Source organism: Aquila chrysaetos, chromosome 3 (genome assembly GCF_900496995.4).
Source record: "Aquila chrysaetos chrysaetos chromosome 3, bAquChr1.4, whole genome shotgun sequence".
Classification (NCBI taxonomy): Eukaryota; Metazoa; Chordata; class Aves; order Accipitriformes; family Accipitridae; genus Aquila; species Aquila chrysaetos.
Window position 1 is genome coordinate 33,358,053 of NC_044006.1, and position 15,591 is coordinate 33,373,643.

Genomic DNA, 15,591 nt, shown 5'->3' on the forward strand with positions numbered 1-15,591 from the left:
GATTAAGTACTTTTTGGGCCAAAGAGCACAGTAAATGGCCCCTAATGACTTGGATAGATAAATTAATCTCTAGACAAAGATGGTACCAGTTAATCCATTCACTAGCAGACCATCTAAAAAATGAAATCTGAGATAATCAATTGAAGGTATATTTAAGGATAATCAAGGGAAGGTATATTTAAGGATTAAATGTACAATTACACTAAAAGTAGAATTAAATGACCCTAAGCCTGGTACAGCAGCACTGACAATGACTAAGATAATCTAGCTAATTTTGATTTTATTTTTCTGCTAGCTTTCTGGAATAGTTACTGTGTCAGCAGACAATCTCTGGTAAAACTGTTTATGCAAATAATTAATAAAAATTTAGCTCCAGTCAAAGCCATTGCATTGTGTTAAGTCACTCCCACCTCCAAAATGCATGTATTTGAGCTGCTATCTATATAATATATTTGAGAGTAATATTCTACTTAAAATAAAAATATGAAGCTTTCATACAAAATTTGCATCTGATTTGAATAAACATGAGCCTCTGATTCATATGGCATTCCATAATTACTAGTGATATTCAGTGAAAACTAATCACTGGAATGTAAAGAACTCAGGTTCCCTTGCAGTAAGGCTTAAAAATCGAGTTAAAATTGATCAATTGCTTACTCTGTTCATTATAAAACCTGTGCCCTCTGCAAAATGAACTCTGAAGCCAATGTTAATATTAATTCAGGATTGTGTGCTAATTGATGTGTTGTGCGGCTATTGATTTGCTTTGTGCTGTCAGTTTTATTTCTTAGTGTGTTTATATATGTGGATTTGGCAATGCTGCCCATTAGTAAGCTTACCCATCTCGTTAAGACTGTCAATAACTTAGCTGGACTTCAGTGAGTTGGGCTGAACTCTTCTATGATGAGTATTTGTCTCAGGTTGGAATTGCTTTATCTTGCTTAGTGAAGCATCATCCAAGCTGGCTTCAGCTGTTCCATCTGGTCTTGCTAGAAAAAAATGGGGTTTTCTGCTTGTGGTGATGAATTCTAGTGATTCTTTATTTGAAAAGCCCTGAATGTGGAAACGGCTGGGGTGAAAGTATTTAATTATAAAGCTTTGTCTCAGAGGAGGAGTTGGAAGGAGAAGATGAAAGAGGCAGGACTTTTCTACGTTATAGTGTAGAAAGACTGCACAGTCGTCTTCACAGTCTGAGGTGGGCCAAGCGATTCATCAGTCGGAGAACAAATTTTAGAAGCTTTTGAAGTAGAGAGTTCCACTGACCTCAAGAACTTAGCTGCATAAAAGATGACAATCTTCCAGGCTCAGTGTTTCACATATGCATTGAATGTTCTCCTGGTATGGTTTATAATGATTTATTTTTCTTTTGAAAGACTCGAGCCTGTCTTTAGTTGGTTTTGTTTTTAATTTTTTTATTTTGTGTGTGTGTGGCAGCAATGGGTATGTGTATAATGGATGGGACAAGAAATTGCAGGAAGAGTCAGGATGGTTTACTAAGCATGTTCCCTTGAGGAAAGATTGTTAATACTGCTTGTATTAACATGTCTTTACCATTTTTCTCCTCTTATAAATATGCTGGCATGTGATACTGCATATAAGAAATAGCACTATGAGAACTGGATTTACATATAGATTAGTATTGCAAGACCAGATGATTGTAAAGGTTAAATTTGTAGTTGTCTATCTTTTTGTTCCCTCTTTCTGCATGTGAATGGTATGATTATTGACTAACATGGTAGCATTTTTCTGCCATAAATTTGCTTCGCAAGCATACAAAGTGACATAAAAGAGAATAGAATTACAGCTGGCTGAATGACTTCAGTTCTATTACTTCCTAACTTTAGTTACTGGGCTTTGCAAGCAGAATCATTATGGAATCAGAGAGTACTCCAGGTTGGAAGGGACCTCCGGAGGTCCTGCAGCTTAACACTCTGCTCAAAGCAGAGCTAATCAGGTCAGCTTGCTCAGAGTCATGTCCAGTCAAGTCTTGAACACCTCCAATAGTGGCGGTCCCACAACCTCTTTGCACGACCTGTTGCAGTTTCTCTAGGGATTTTATCAACAGGAGCAAAGGTTCGTTAGAGTACGATGCCTTTCCTTACCAGTGTGCTGTACTGTCTGGTGGGCAACTAAAATCACCTGCTGGGTCCCTTACCAAAAGTGTTTGTCTTTCCCTTCTTTGTGGGAGTATGGGGCAAGTTGCTCCTAGTTCTTCAAGTTTCTCCCCAAGGATGTCATTCTAGAGAGGGTCTCTTTTAATACAGGGGATAGAGTATAGCCTTCTGCCATACTTCCCTCCATGTTAGTCTCCCTCATGAACTTGTAGCTCAGTGCAGTCTTTTGTCTTAGCTCCCCAAAAGTTACAAGCATATGACTTTCAGACCCCTCACAATCTCTGAAGTCCTGCCTGGCCTGATGGGAATCTGTCCTGCTGCACTGTGTGGTTTGTGAGCTTGTAAATTCTGAGTAACTTATTTTGGATAGTGTCAGATGCTGTATTTATAGCCATTTTCCTTCTAAAAAAATTGATTCTCAAAACAAAACTGAGTATCTTTCAGGAAATTGTTCTTCACTAGTATCTGTATTGCATTAGGAATAGGTATTGTTAAAATTGTTTATGATGTGATACTGTATTTCTTGTGATTTTAGGTTAGCATAAAATCTACTGTTGTGATTTATGCTAGCCTTCAAGGTTTTTTGCTTCAATTTAGGACAAGTCCATGGGGCTTTTCTCTAGCATTTTTTTGTAGTCTCATGTTGCTGTTCCTTTCTGATGATACCAGTGATGAAAAATATTTATTCCCAGTTCTTACTGACTGCAAAGTCCTCTTGTGTTTTAGGATTCAGATTAAACAGTGCTGTACTTCAGTAGCCCTCATTTCATGAAAGATGCTCACAAGATGTGTGGACTGGTGCTGGTACTTAATCTTTTCCTGTGGAGTCTGTGCTTGGGAATTAGCTGCTTTTCAGTTGATTTTCAGAACTGGCTACCTTAGGTTTATGAAAATCAAAATTTGCAAGAGGAATTGTCTTAAGAAGATATGAACAGGTAGGGAAAAAGTGGTTCAACAAACATTATTTGGTGCGTAACAGGATTACAATGCTGTAGGTAACCCAAATGAAGATCTCTCTTTAAAAGGATATTAAGTCACTGATTGATTCTTTATTCTTAAACATAATCATTTTAATGATTAGTTTCTAATATTTTTTCTGAAGGCTTACATAGTCTATACTGCAACATAAACATAGATGCCCTTTGTTTCACGTTACATGCATTTTTTTTCTATTCTTTAAACAACAAATCAACCCTTTTTCTTCTTACATCTCTTGTTATCTGGTCCTCATCACTGCTGTATTGTTATTTTTACCCCTAAATATGGTCACAGGTCAGAGTTTCCAAGCACATCTGGTGTAGGAAAAGGAAGCTTTCTGAGCTTGTTCTTTAAGAATGAAGAGACTTATGTTCCCATAGATACTACTGCAAAACAAAAAAACATTAGTAAAGCTCTCAAAATAGTGAATATCCAGATAATGTGCCTGCCTCCAGATGCCTGGCAGATTGGTTTTGTTGGGAAGGAAGAAGCAGACCTATTTGTCACCTAAGATACAGGTTTTGTGATTATTTTCTTTGCTTGCATCATCTGTATGTCAGCCTGTATATCTTTATGAAGTATTAGTATCAAGGTGCATTTCTACTTTGCTTGCTTGCTTCACAGTGAAGTAAGAATCTCCAAAAGAGAGCTAGGTATTACTTGGTTCAGTAGATGACTCTGCTATTACGTGTTGTATCCAATTAATCTTGTGTGATAGACAGATTGCTTACATTGCCACAGTTTGATCCTTGCACTCGTACTTAGCTGGAGAGATTTTCTGAACAGCCAGTGTGTTTAGCATATTCAATTAAAAAACCCCAAACAACAAACCACAAAATATATATAAATTATCCATACACACAAAAAAGGAGATGTTTTAATCATTGATAGTCCTAGTTTGAAGATTTTTATCTTCTCTGGAGACCTGAATGACCAAACACAAATAACAAATTTGGTAAGAAATTAATTTCTGGGCACTTTGTAGACATTCTTTCCTGATGCAAGCTGCTTCTAAGAAGTATTCTATGGTTTGACCTGTCAATGATGAATGATGTATCCAGGATTACATAAAAGCTTTGACCCCCCACTCTCTCACACCCCAAACCCAGATGCAGTAGTTACTTATCTATCCAGATAGATGTGCCTGGATTATTTTTCTTGGTATACATAGTTTACAGTAGTAGAAAATCTGCCTGTTATGCCATTTTTCCCTCATCCAATTGTATGAAAAAGCTAACTGTCTTGCCGATTGGATCTGTATGTAGATTACAGTAACAAAGCAAAAAGGAAGTGGTATTTTTGCTTGCCATAGCGTTGTTTTAAGTTAGTATGCTCACTTTTTAATTGTAAAATCCTTCTTATTTGATTGTCATCCTCTGTTACTTGCTTTGATATTTTAAAAGTTAACTTTAATTTTGGTTCATCGTTATATCTAAGCTGTAACGATTGAATGCTAGGAAAACTGTGACTATGGGTGTGTGTGGTTTGGGGTTTTGGGGGGTGGGGTGGGCTCCCCCTTGAGGTGGTAGACATTTTGCATATTAATACTATGGCAAAAATTTTCCCAGCAATTAAAGCAAAAGCTACTGACAAAGGCAGTAGAGGAGACGGCTCCTATGAAATATTCAGAGTAAATGAAGAAAATCAGCTGAGCTGAGCCACCTGTTTTGCTACCTTTAAGAGACCTTTTTCAGGATGAGATTGAGATGTATGGGCTGTAATAAGTTTGCTTCCTACATTCTCCATTTAAGCTCTGCTTTGGTTCTGAGCTCGCTAAGTCTCTCAAAAAAAATCGACCCTTGAACGCTGGGGAGCCTTAAGTCTCTTTGAAAGTCACTGGAACTTCGGTATCCAGGTGCCTACATTAACAATGGGTGTATGGGATGTTGGTGTGTTTGAGGTTTTATCTTTGATCTACTCTTTCTTTGGAATCATCAGTCACAGGGCTACCGGGACCAAAGCATAAATAAGACTACAGTAAGATGGAGGCCAGGGCTCAAGCAATGGCCCGAGTTCACTCTACCACTGCTTTTCAAACCCTCCTTTTTCCCTTCCTCTGCTTACATTGTGTAATGGTGTAGTGGTAAATGTTGAGAAAAAGTATGTTCCATTTTGTTTTATTTGAACTGTTCTTGAAGAGTTGTAAAGCTATATAAAGCTATATAAATCCAACAGGAGCTTGTTGGATTTAAAAAAACCCTGTTGCTACTTTATAGTTAAGCTTAAAGTTGCTAATCTGTAAATGACTATGAATTTGGAAGTTAGAGAAGTGCATGGAAGATGGTGATTTCAGTCTTTACAGTGAGATTGAAGTAAATGTGTTTGAATTTTTGTTTGTTTTGTTTAAAGATTTAGGTTGAAGTAAACTGAATTTTTCTATTTCATTTCTACTATATTCATTTCAATTTTCTGTATGAGATTATGTCTCCTTTCACAGTTGTACTGGGTTTGCATGGCAAGGTTCTGATAGCAGGGGGCTACAGCGGTGGTTTCTGTGAGAAGCTGCTAGAAGCTTCCCCCATGTCCGATAACAGCCAATGCCAGCCAGCTCCAAGATGGACCCGCTGCTGGCCAAGGCTGAGCCCATCAGTGGTGGTGGTAGCACCTCTGGGATAACATGTATAAGAAAGGGGAAAAAAACCCCTGCACAATTGCAGCTGGGGAGAGGAGTGAGACTATGTAAGAGAAACAACCCTGCAGACACCGAGGTCAGTGAAGAAGGAGGGGGAGGAGGTGCTCCAGGCGCCGGAGCAGAGATTCCCCTGCAGCCCGTGGTGAAGACTATGGTGAGGCAGGCTGTCCTCCTGCAGTCCATGGAGGTCCACGGTGGAGCAGATATCCACCTGCAGCCCGTGGAGGACCCCACGCCGGAGCAGGTGGGTGCCTGAAGGAGACTGTGACCCCGTGGAAAGCCTGTGCTGGAGCAGGCTTCTGGCAGGACCTGTGGCCCCGTGGAGAGAGGAGCCCACACTGGAGCAGGTTTTCTGGCAGGACTTGTGACCCCACGGGGGACCCACGCTGGAGCAGTCTGTGCCTGAAGGACTGCAGCCCATGGAAGGACCCATGCTGGCACAGTTTGTGAAGAACTGCAGCCTGTGGGAAGGATTCACATTGGAGAAGTTTGTGGAGGACTGTCTCCCGTGGGAGGGACCCCACGCTGGAGCAGGGGAAGAGTGAGGAGTCCTCCCCCTGAGGAGGAAGGAGCGGCAGAGACAACGTGTGATGAACTGACCCCAACCCCCATTCCCCGTCCCCTGCGCAGCTGGAGGGGAGGAGGTAGAGAATTTGAGATTAAAGTTAAGCCTGGGAAGAAGGGAGGGGTGGGAGGAAGGTGTTTTTAAGATTTGGTTTTCTTTCTCATTATCCTACTCTGATTTGATTGGTAATAAATTAAACTAATTTCCCTGAGTCGAGTCTGTTTTGCCTGTGACAGTAATTGGTGAGTGATCTCTCGCTGTCCTTATCTCGACCCATGAGCCTTTTGTTGTATTTCTTCTCCCCCTGCCTGGTTGAGGAGGGACAGTGACAGAGTGGCTTTGGTGGGCACCTGGCATTCAGCCAGGGTCAACCCACCACAAAAGCATGCTAATATGCTAGTCTGTATATAAAATAGTTTAATAAGTACAACTTACTTGACAAGCTACATTTGAGATTCAAATCACTGCTAATAAGGGATGGGTGCAGTAAGCTTGCATGTTTTTCTATCAGGTGCATGCCACAACTGGTAGTAAATGCAATTAAATATTTTGAAGGTGTACATGCTGGAAGAAGAGAAGACAAGCGAGGCATGCAAGTTAGTGCAGTTTTGTTGATTCTGATACAGTGACAAGTCCTGCAAGAAGCTAACAGCTCATTATATATTACTACTTTTGGGGTATTCTTACTGTATCTACTTTAGAAAGAGAATTCTAACTTTGGTATTGAGACTGGTGAAAATCTTATGGGGCCAATTTGTCACATTACTGTAAATGTGCTAAAGCTCTCTGACCTTACAGAGTTATATTTATTCTTACACCCACAGAAAACCTGTTTGCAAGCTCTCAAGTTACCCAAGTGCAAGTGTAAGTGATTGTCATGGTTTAACCCCAGCCGGCAACTAAGCACCACACAGCTGCTCACTCACTCTTCCCCCCCAGTGGGTTGGGGAGAGAATCGGAAAAAAAAAGCAAAACTCCTGGGTTGAGATAAGAACAAGTTTTAATAACCAAAATAAAATATAATTATAATAATTGTAATGACAAGTAATATAATAAAAAGAGAACTAAAACCCAAGAAAGACAAGTGATACACAGTGCAATTGCTCACCACCTGCTGACTGATGCCTGAGCAGTGACCTGTGCTTCCCGGCCAACTCCCCCCAGTTTATATACTGAGCATGACGTTCCTATGGTATGGAATATCCCTTTGGCTAGTTCAGGTCAGCTGTCCTGGCTATGTTCCCTCCCAGCTTCTTGTGCACCTGCTCGCTGGCAGAGCATGGCAAACTGAAAAATGCTTGACTTAGGATAAGCACTACTTAACAACAACTAAAACATCAGTGTGTTATCAACATTATGCTCATACTAAATCCAAAATACAGCACTGTACCAGCTACTAGGAAGAAAATTAACTCTGTCCCAGCTGAAACCAGGAGAATGCTGCTTGCAAACCTGTATCATTAACAAAGGGAATCTGAAAATCAAAATGAGGCCTTTGACTTTTATGTGCACTAGTAGAACTAATTGTAATTAGATGACTCTACAGAAAATATGGCAATCCTTGCCTAGTCTGAAAATGCTAATTCTGTTTAATGTTGCTTCTGAACAAGCCCTGCAAGTAATTTATTCCATCTTCCTTTCAATGCAGAAATGTTTCATAGGGTTATTTTTTTAGTATCTTTTAAGTTTCTAAGATTCATCTTCTTGCTCCTGACTACAGTCCTTTTTGTACTACATAAAATCTTTTTCATGCCTTAATGATAATTCTTAGAATATTTTGGTGTAATTATATGAAGAATTGCCTTATGAGTCCTATCAAGTCCTCAGTATGTCCCTGTCAGGATACATGTGGTCTGCTTATTACTATGATGGAGAAAAGGCTGAGTTATGCAATGCCTTCTTTGCCTCAGTCTTTACTGGTGACATCAGCCTTCAGGAATCCCAGGCCTCTGAGATCAGGGGGAAAGTGTGGAGGAAGACTTACCCTTGGTGGAGGAGGAACAGGTTAGGCAGCACTTAAGCTGCACATACTTAACTCCGTGGGGCCTGATGGGATGCACCTATGAGCATGGAGGGACTTGGCCAATGTTATTGTAAGGCCACCATCTGTTATCTTTAAAGAATCATGGTGTTTGGGAGAGGTTCATGAAGACTGGAAGAAAGCAATTGTCAAGAAGGGCAAGAAGGAACATTTGGGGATATTCCGGTAACATCTGGGGAGCTGCGGGTTGGTCAGCCTCTCCTTGATCCCTGGGAAGGTGGTGGAGCAACTAACCATGGAAAGTGTTTCCTAACATGTGAAAGACAAGAAGGTGATCAGGAGTAGTCAGTGTGGATTTACAAAGGGGAAATCAGGCTTAACCAACATGATAGCCCTCTACAATGAAGTGACTAGCTTGGTGCCTGTGGGGAGAGCAGTGGATGATGTTTGCTTTGACCTTGGTAAGGTTTTTACCCTGTCTTCTGTAACATCCTTGTAGACAAGCTGACAGGGTATGGATTAGATAAGTGGGCTGTGAGGTGGATTAAAAACTGTCTGAATGGCCAGGCCCAGAGGGTTGTGATCAGTGGTACAAGGTCCAGTTGGAGGCCAGTCACTAGTGGCATACCCCAGGGGTCAATACTGGCGCCAGTGCTGTTCAACATCTTCATTAATGGCCTGGATGATGGGGCAGAGTGCACCCTCGGCAAGTTTGTAGATGATAAAAAAGCTGGAAGGAGTGGCTGATGAGCCAGAGGGTTGTGCTGCCGTGGAGAGGGACCTCGACAGGCTGGACAGAGAGGAATCTCATCAAGTGCAACACAGGGAAATGCAAAGTCCTGCATCTGGGGATATCTGACGGTATCTGCACCTGTACAGGCTGGAGGCCAACTGGCTGGAAAGCAGTTCTGCAGAGAAGACCTTGGGATCTTGGTGGACAACAAGCTGACCATGAGCCAGCAATGCATTCTTGTGGCAAAGGCGGCCAACAACAGCATCCTGGGCCGCATTAGGAAGAGTGTTGCTGGTGGGTGGAGGGAGGTGATCCTTCCCTTCTACTTGGCACAGGCGAGGCCACATCTGCGGTGCTGTGTGCAGTTCTGGGCTCCCCTGTGCAAGAGAGGTGTGGACTTAGGGGAGTGAGTCCTGCACAGGTTCACAAAGATGATGAAAGTTCTGGAGCATCCTCCACATGAGGAGAGGCTGAGAGCTGGGACTGTTCAGCCTGGAGAAGAGAAGGTTCAGGGGAGCCCACCAAGATGTATAAATACCTGATGGGAGGGAGTGAAGAACAGGGAGCCAGAGTCTTCTCAATAGTGCCCAGTGACAGGACAAGAGGCAAAGGGCACATGAAAGTCAATCTGAACATCAGAAAATGCTTTTTTCACTGTGAGGGTGGTCTAACACTGGTACAGGTTGCCTAGAGAGGTTATGGAGTCTCTATCCTTGGAGATAATAAAAACCTAGCTGGACTGGGTCCTCGGCAACTGGTTCTAGGTGTCCCTGCTTGAACAGGGTGTGGGACAAGTTGATCTCAAGAGGTCCATTCCAACCTAAATGATACTGTGACTCTGTATACTCCTTTCTCCCCCCACCCCCAATAAACAAGATGAGATACATGTCATGCTTGACAGTACTGTTGCATGATATGGTTTGTGAAGTATGTTGGAAAACCAAGCTCTGAGTCTTATAACTGAACTAATTATCTAAAAATTAATTTCCAGCAAAGCAGTTTGAAAAATTAACTTGCGGAAGAGGTTTTGGAAGAACAGAGGCAGGTTTGCTCTTTGACAGAAATGTAGCTTTTAACTCTGTGATTCTATCCCAGGCTTGTCGAAGTGTCTTTTTCCTGAAGACATTTTTTTAAAATGCAGAATGTTTCCTTCAGAAACAATTTCATTTCCTTACATGTTTCATCTGTTAAAAAATAATCAGGATGTTTTCTGATGAAGACTGCTGACTAGAACATCCGTTTCATATCCCAGCAGTTGACCTCTCCAAATTAATTGATCCCAGTTCTAATGAAGTGACCTGTTTAAAATAGCTCTCTGCTGGCATGTGTTTTCATGTCTTCGGCCTTTAAACTTTGAAGTGAATGCCTTCATGGGATTTCTAGAAATGATCTGTTGTTTTCCATTCAGATTTTTCTGAAAAATCCTGGTGCTTCAGCCCAGTGTTGGAAATTCATTTTGGTTAAAATTATTTTAAATATAAGCACCTTTTTGGTGCTTGTTTGTAACTGGTTCAGTATTTGATTCTCTTGATTCTCAGTGTTAGCACTGAAGCCTAGCTGTGCTGTTCATTCCCAGGCTGAGCTGCGCACAGCTCAATAGCTTTTACATTATGCTCTGACCACACAGGAATGGAGCAAATCACTGCTTTCCTAGTTCAGCTTTGCAATTATATTTTACGGGGCGGGGGGGGAATGTATGTCTGTGTCTGATAATTCAGAAAAGCTGCCATTAAAGGATAATCGCTCAACATAATCTTTTGCATTCTACTGAATGCTTACACATTGGTTACTACTAAACTGCATACTATTTCTGTGGAAAGAAAAAAGAATTAAAAACCTAAAAAACAGTAGCTTTCTATTTTGTGGCTGTATGTCCACACACCCTGTGTTGTGCTTACGTGGTTGTTTTTTTTAAAGAAAATATGAGTTAGTTAAAAGAGAAGTGGCTGTTTTCTGTGCTCTCAAAAAGCAATTCAGTAATTACCTAGAACAGCTAATGAGAAGAGAGGGAAATACAGAAAGGATATTGCTTACTGAAGATGACTGCTGTTCAGTTCCTGTGACATAAATTGTAAACTGCTACTTAAGTTCTTATTTTCTTGGAAAGAGAAAAGGTGCAGACAACTGATGCTATTCTACATGCACTGAAGGTCACTAGTATGTTGATAACTCTACTATTAGAGTTGTGGGATTTTTGGTACCCTTGCACATGTTCTTAAAATAGGGGATAGTTAAGATAATTAAAATTACAGTCCTTATTGCAGAATGGTCATTAAACACGCTTGATCCTAATGTTACATTGTACTTACCCTCTCTGATGAGCAAAAAGTCTTTCATTTAAAGCAATGCAAACGCTACTTTCCTGAGCACCTAAACTGTTTATAGGGTTGCTTGCCCCCACTGTGCATGTTTTGTAGAGTAGCAACGAGAGGCAGTTGCTATTTTGTTAGTAATACTTTGAAAGGCATGGAAAACTAACACCTATTTTAGCAGGTGAGAAAGAAGGATTTCTGTCCCTGGCTGAATGTGCGATCTTCAGGAGGAAAAGAAAATTCTTAATATATGATTTAGTCTGCAAACTTGTCAGTGTGTAATTTGTTTATTTTCTGATGCTCTTAACAGCTAAAGGTTATGCAGCTGTTTTATGTTCACTTGAAAGCATGTTACCCGCTAGCATGTTCTCACTGTCTCACACTTGTGCACACTCACGCACAGTTGTGCCCCCTCCCTCCTGCCCCCCACCTGGAGAACAGCCCACCAGGATATCCTTTGGGAAACAGCAGCACCATTTCCCAGTTGGAGCTGTGTGCAGTTAAGCTCACTGATCTCAATGCCATGTGACTAGAAATGCAAGGAGCGGATTGGGATCCAGTGCACACTCTCCGACTTGTGGGATAGCCAGGGGAAAAAAAAAAAAAAAAAAAGGGGTGGGAGTGAGGAGGGGAGGTTCCCTTGCTTTTTTTCTAGCACTGTTAATGCCTGCTGGAGCTTATTTGCAGGCGAGCTTGGTTCATGGCAGTCACAGAACCAGCAGTGCTTATTCGGTAGCTCAGTGCTCTCAATGAGGTCAAGCTGGATCAAAGGGAAACCTTCTGTGGAAGCATCTACTGTAAGTTCTGATACTGCTTTTTCCACGTTCCCTCGAAACGAATTGTAGCCTATACAACTGAGCCAGGCTTCAGTGCTTTATGTCTCCCCGACTGATAATTTGTACGAGGTTGTCAGGTTTTATGTTAATTGAACTTGTCAGTAAGGCATCAGTTGGATAATAATGCTGTGCATTTTGGGAGGAAAGGGCTTATCATTCTTTCCTTTTATTTTCTGAGGGAGTGGGAAGAAGAAAGTGTGGCTTTGTCCTTTTGAGAAGCTGCAAGCTGTTGAGGTTATAGCTCACCAGATTCTGTTTTATGCAATCTACATATTCTACTTTCTAAATAAAGTAATTGTAAAGTGTCTTTCAAATGTCCTTGGATTTCACGAAATAGCTATTCTTTTGGGAATAGCTACGTAAACATTTATTTAATTAAAAAAAAAAAAGAGGGAGAGAAAACATCTTGGAAACATCTGTAGTAACTAAATTTCAGAGACACTCTACTCACACAAGCTGCTGTTCACCTGAGGGGTCTCTAATGTGATCATTCAGAAATATTATTTGAAACCTAATTCTGAATATCAGCTGGTTGTAATGAAATCTTTCAGTTGCAAAGACTTTCACAGTGAGATGAAAAATTTCTCATTTTATGTAACAAACTAGCTCTTTCTGCAGACGTGCTATTTAGAGTGAAGGAATGCTAACTTTTGCAGGTAGTGTTGTCTCATTTACAGCATGGAATCCTTGGGGAATAATGAAACGCTGGGCTGTAAATTTTTCAGCTACATAACCCAACTTTTTTTTTTAAAGTACAAAAAGCTTACCTGAATACCTATTTGGAAGGCTTGCAGAGTGGTTTCAATGGATTGAACAAAATAACTACCACCTGTTTGGATTGTTGTTAGTAATATATTGTAAACCCTAAGGAGAAATAAAATATCACAAATCATTATCCCTTTCTGCTCTAAAGTTCCTTTTGAAGGGCAATGGCATGATGCCTCTCTCTTGATCCTCAGCTTGTATGTTTGGAAACTGGGCAGTATTGGCATTGTTGTGCGGTGAAGTATCGTAGGGTTGCAAATGTCATAAAGACTCATGGCGTTGCCTAACCCCTCAAAATCTAATGTCTTTGATTTTTTTTCAAAGGTGTGTACTTTAATTACAGTCATCTTTTTATCTCCTTCAGTTAATAGTCTTGACTTTCTTAGATATATAACTTGAAAGTTGGATAGAGGAAAGAAAAAAAAAATAGTGTGAAATCAGGTCATGTAACATCTAGGTATGAAGTATGAATATTTGCTGGAGAGATTTATGAAACAAACTCTTGAAGACTCATTTTCAACCGCGTACTTCTATTTAATAAATAGAAGACCCGTTACTTTAATATGCTATGATTTTTGTCTGGCATCACTGCAATATAAATATGAGAAGATAATGTGTAAATTAGCATCTTATACTTACCAGTGTTGTTCTGAGGAGGATAGGATCAAAATGCATTATGAACCCATTACTGGATTTTTTAAATTTTGAATTTGCGTCTTTTCTTAGTTTTAACAGAAGCTGTCTTTGGTTACATTGAGACAGCTCCATTTTTAAACATATATAGTGGGGAGAAAAACATACTGTATCTTTTTGTCCAGATGGTGATGTTTCTTTTCATTTCAGCATTCAGCTTCTGAGTTGATCCTAGTTGAAGATGAAATGACAGATACTGAAGATAATGAAGAGGAGGATTTAGGAGTCATGGATGATCAACGTAGTGTAATTCTCCATCTCATCTCTCAGCTCAAACTTGGCATGGACCTAACCAGGGTACGAACACTGTATCTCTTTTATAAATTGTTCATTATTTGTAGTTCTTCTCATCCTTCTGTGTGTGTGTATGTGCGTGTGCACACATGTGACTCCTGTGAGCATGTTTTGCCCCTGTGGACAAGGAAGTTTGCCTCTGTAAAGGTGTAGTTCCAGAGAGCTATGGAGTGCTGTCTCCTGCTAGGCAAGCTTTCACATGAAGTGACCACATCACATATTTTAGGGATGAGGGGATGGAATGGGGGAAGGGAAAGAAAAAAAGAAGAAGAAAAAACCCCCCAAACTCTTCCTTATTTTTTTGTAAGTCTGTCAAAGCAGCCGTATGTTGTGTATGTATCCCACATGTATGTTAAGTCAGGGTGCACTGAGTGTTTGAGGAACAATAACGTCAACTGTATAGATGAAGGAGGTATGTGCTTAAGTTACTGCTTTGTGGATTGGATTCTATTTAATTACTTGGCAGCTTAAAAACCCCATGATGGTAAAGAAATTATAGTCTTCAATGTGTCACTGTTCTTGTATGTGCTAAGCAGCTCACCACTTTAACCTTCTGTGCATCCTTCCGGTCTTGGTACCATTATTGTTATGAGCTTATCTATACTGTTATGATCAGGGAAGTTATGGTGTCTGAGAAATTTCCCGTAAGTCCTTAGAGTGTTGGAAGTGAGGTAGATGTTCTGGAAGCATGGAATGCCTCTTTTTGAATAGTCCTACATTCCAGTGAAACCTTCTCATGGGGCTTAATAAATAATCAAATGGATTTTTGTAGAGATACAGAATACCCTTTCCTTCTGGAAAGGTTTTCTACTTAAAAAAACCCAGATAAAATCCCTATAACCCACTTTCCACAACTAAGAAGGGCTCATTCTGACACACACTCCACAAATAAAAAAAAGTTTGGAATGACCAGAGAATTTCCCTTGTGCATGAAGTAGCTTTGCAGGAGATTCTTCTCATGGGCATTTTGATATTCTGAAGAGTTCATCTGCTTTCCTTTTGATCTTACATATTAATAAAAATCATTTTACTATCGCTTTCTTACAAGGCTTTCTCAATATAGTCTTTTCTGCTTCCTCTGGACCAATTGACAGTATTTAAAAATACTTATATTTTTAAGACTGAGCAATCCTGTGATCTGTTGCTAAGTATAGCTATTGAATAGCATCACAGAAGTTAATATTCTGTTCTAAATAGATCAAAAGTTTCATAATTTCATTTGTGAATAATTTATACCTGTCACTTCTAGTATGTCTGGGGTTATGTACAGTTCATTTTTTATTTTGTTTTTCTTACATTCCTCAATTTTTTGTAGCTCTTCCTCTTTTCTGTGTTGGTTCGCTAAGGCTGCCTGAGTCCATAATGTTTAAACTAGACTAAGATCTTATCTGTTGTGTCTTCAAAACGTTTTGTCTTTGATAATGAACAAGGTTTTTCTTCCCGGATTTCCAGCGTCATCTTTTTGTCATGGCAGAGGAGGCAAAACCCCAAAGACACACACTTAATGTAAATAAGAGAAAATCCTGTAAATAAGAGAAGTGTAGATGCTTATAAGAAAAGTAGAAAGGTAAATATATATGATAACCTCTTTCTTACACAGTGTCTTAGAGCACTGTTTTTGAGGATAGCGATGAATATTATCAGATCTATAGTATGGCAAAATATTAGCATGCATGAATGTGTGTATA

At 40.1% G+C, this 15,591-nt stretch overlaps 1 protein-coding gene across 1 annotated transcript in view; it reads left to right on the forward strand.

Moving 5' to 3' along the window:
• OSBPL10 (oxysterol binding protein like 10) overlaps nucleotides 1–15,591 on the forward strand; it is a 128,095-nt gene that overhangs the window by 90,309 nt on the left and 22,195 nt on the right. The window contains 1 exon segment of the mRNA XM_030007562.2: nucleotides 13,760–13,906. Within this exon segment, the coding sequence (XP_029863422.1) occupies nucleotides 13,760–13,906 (147 nt within the window).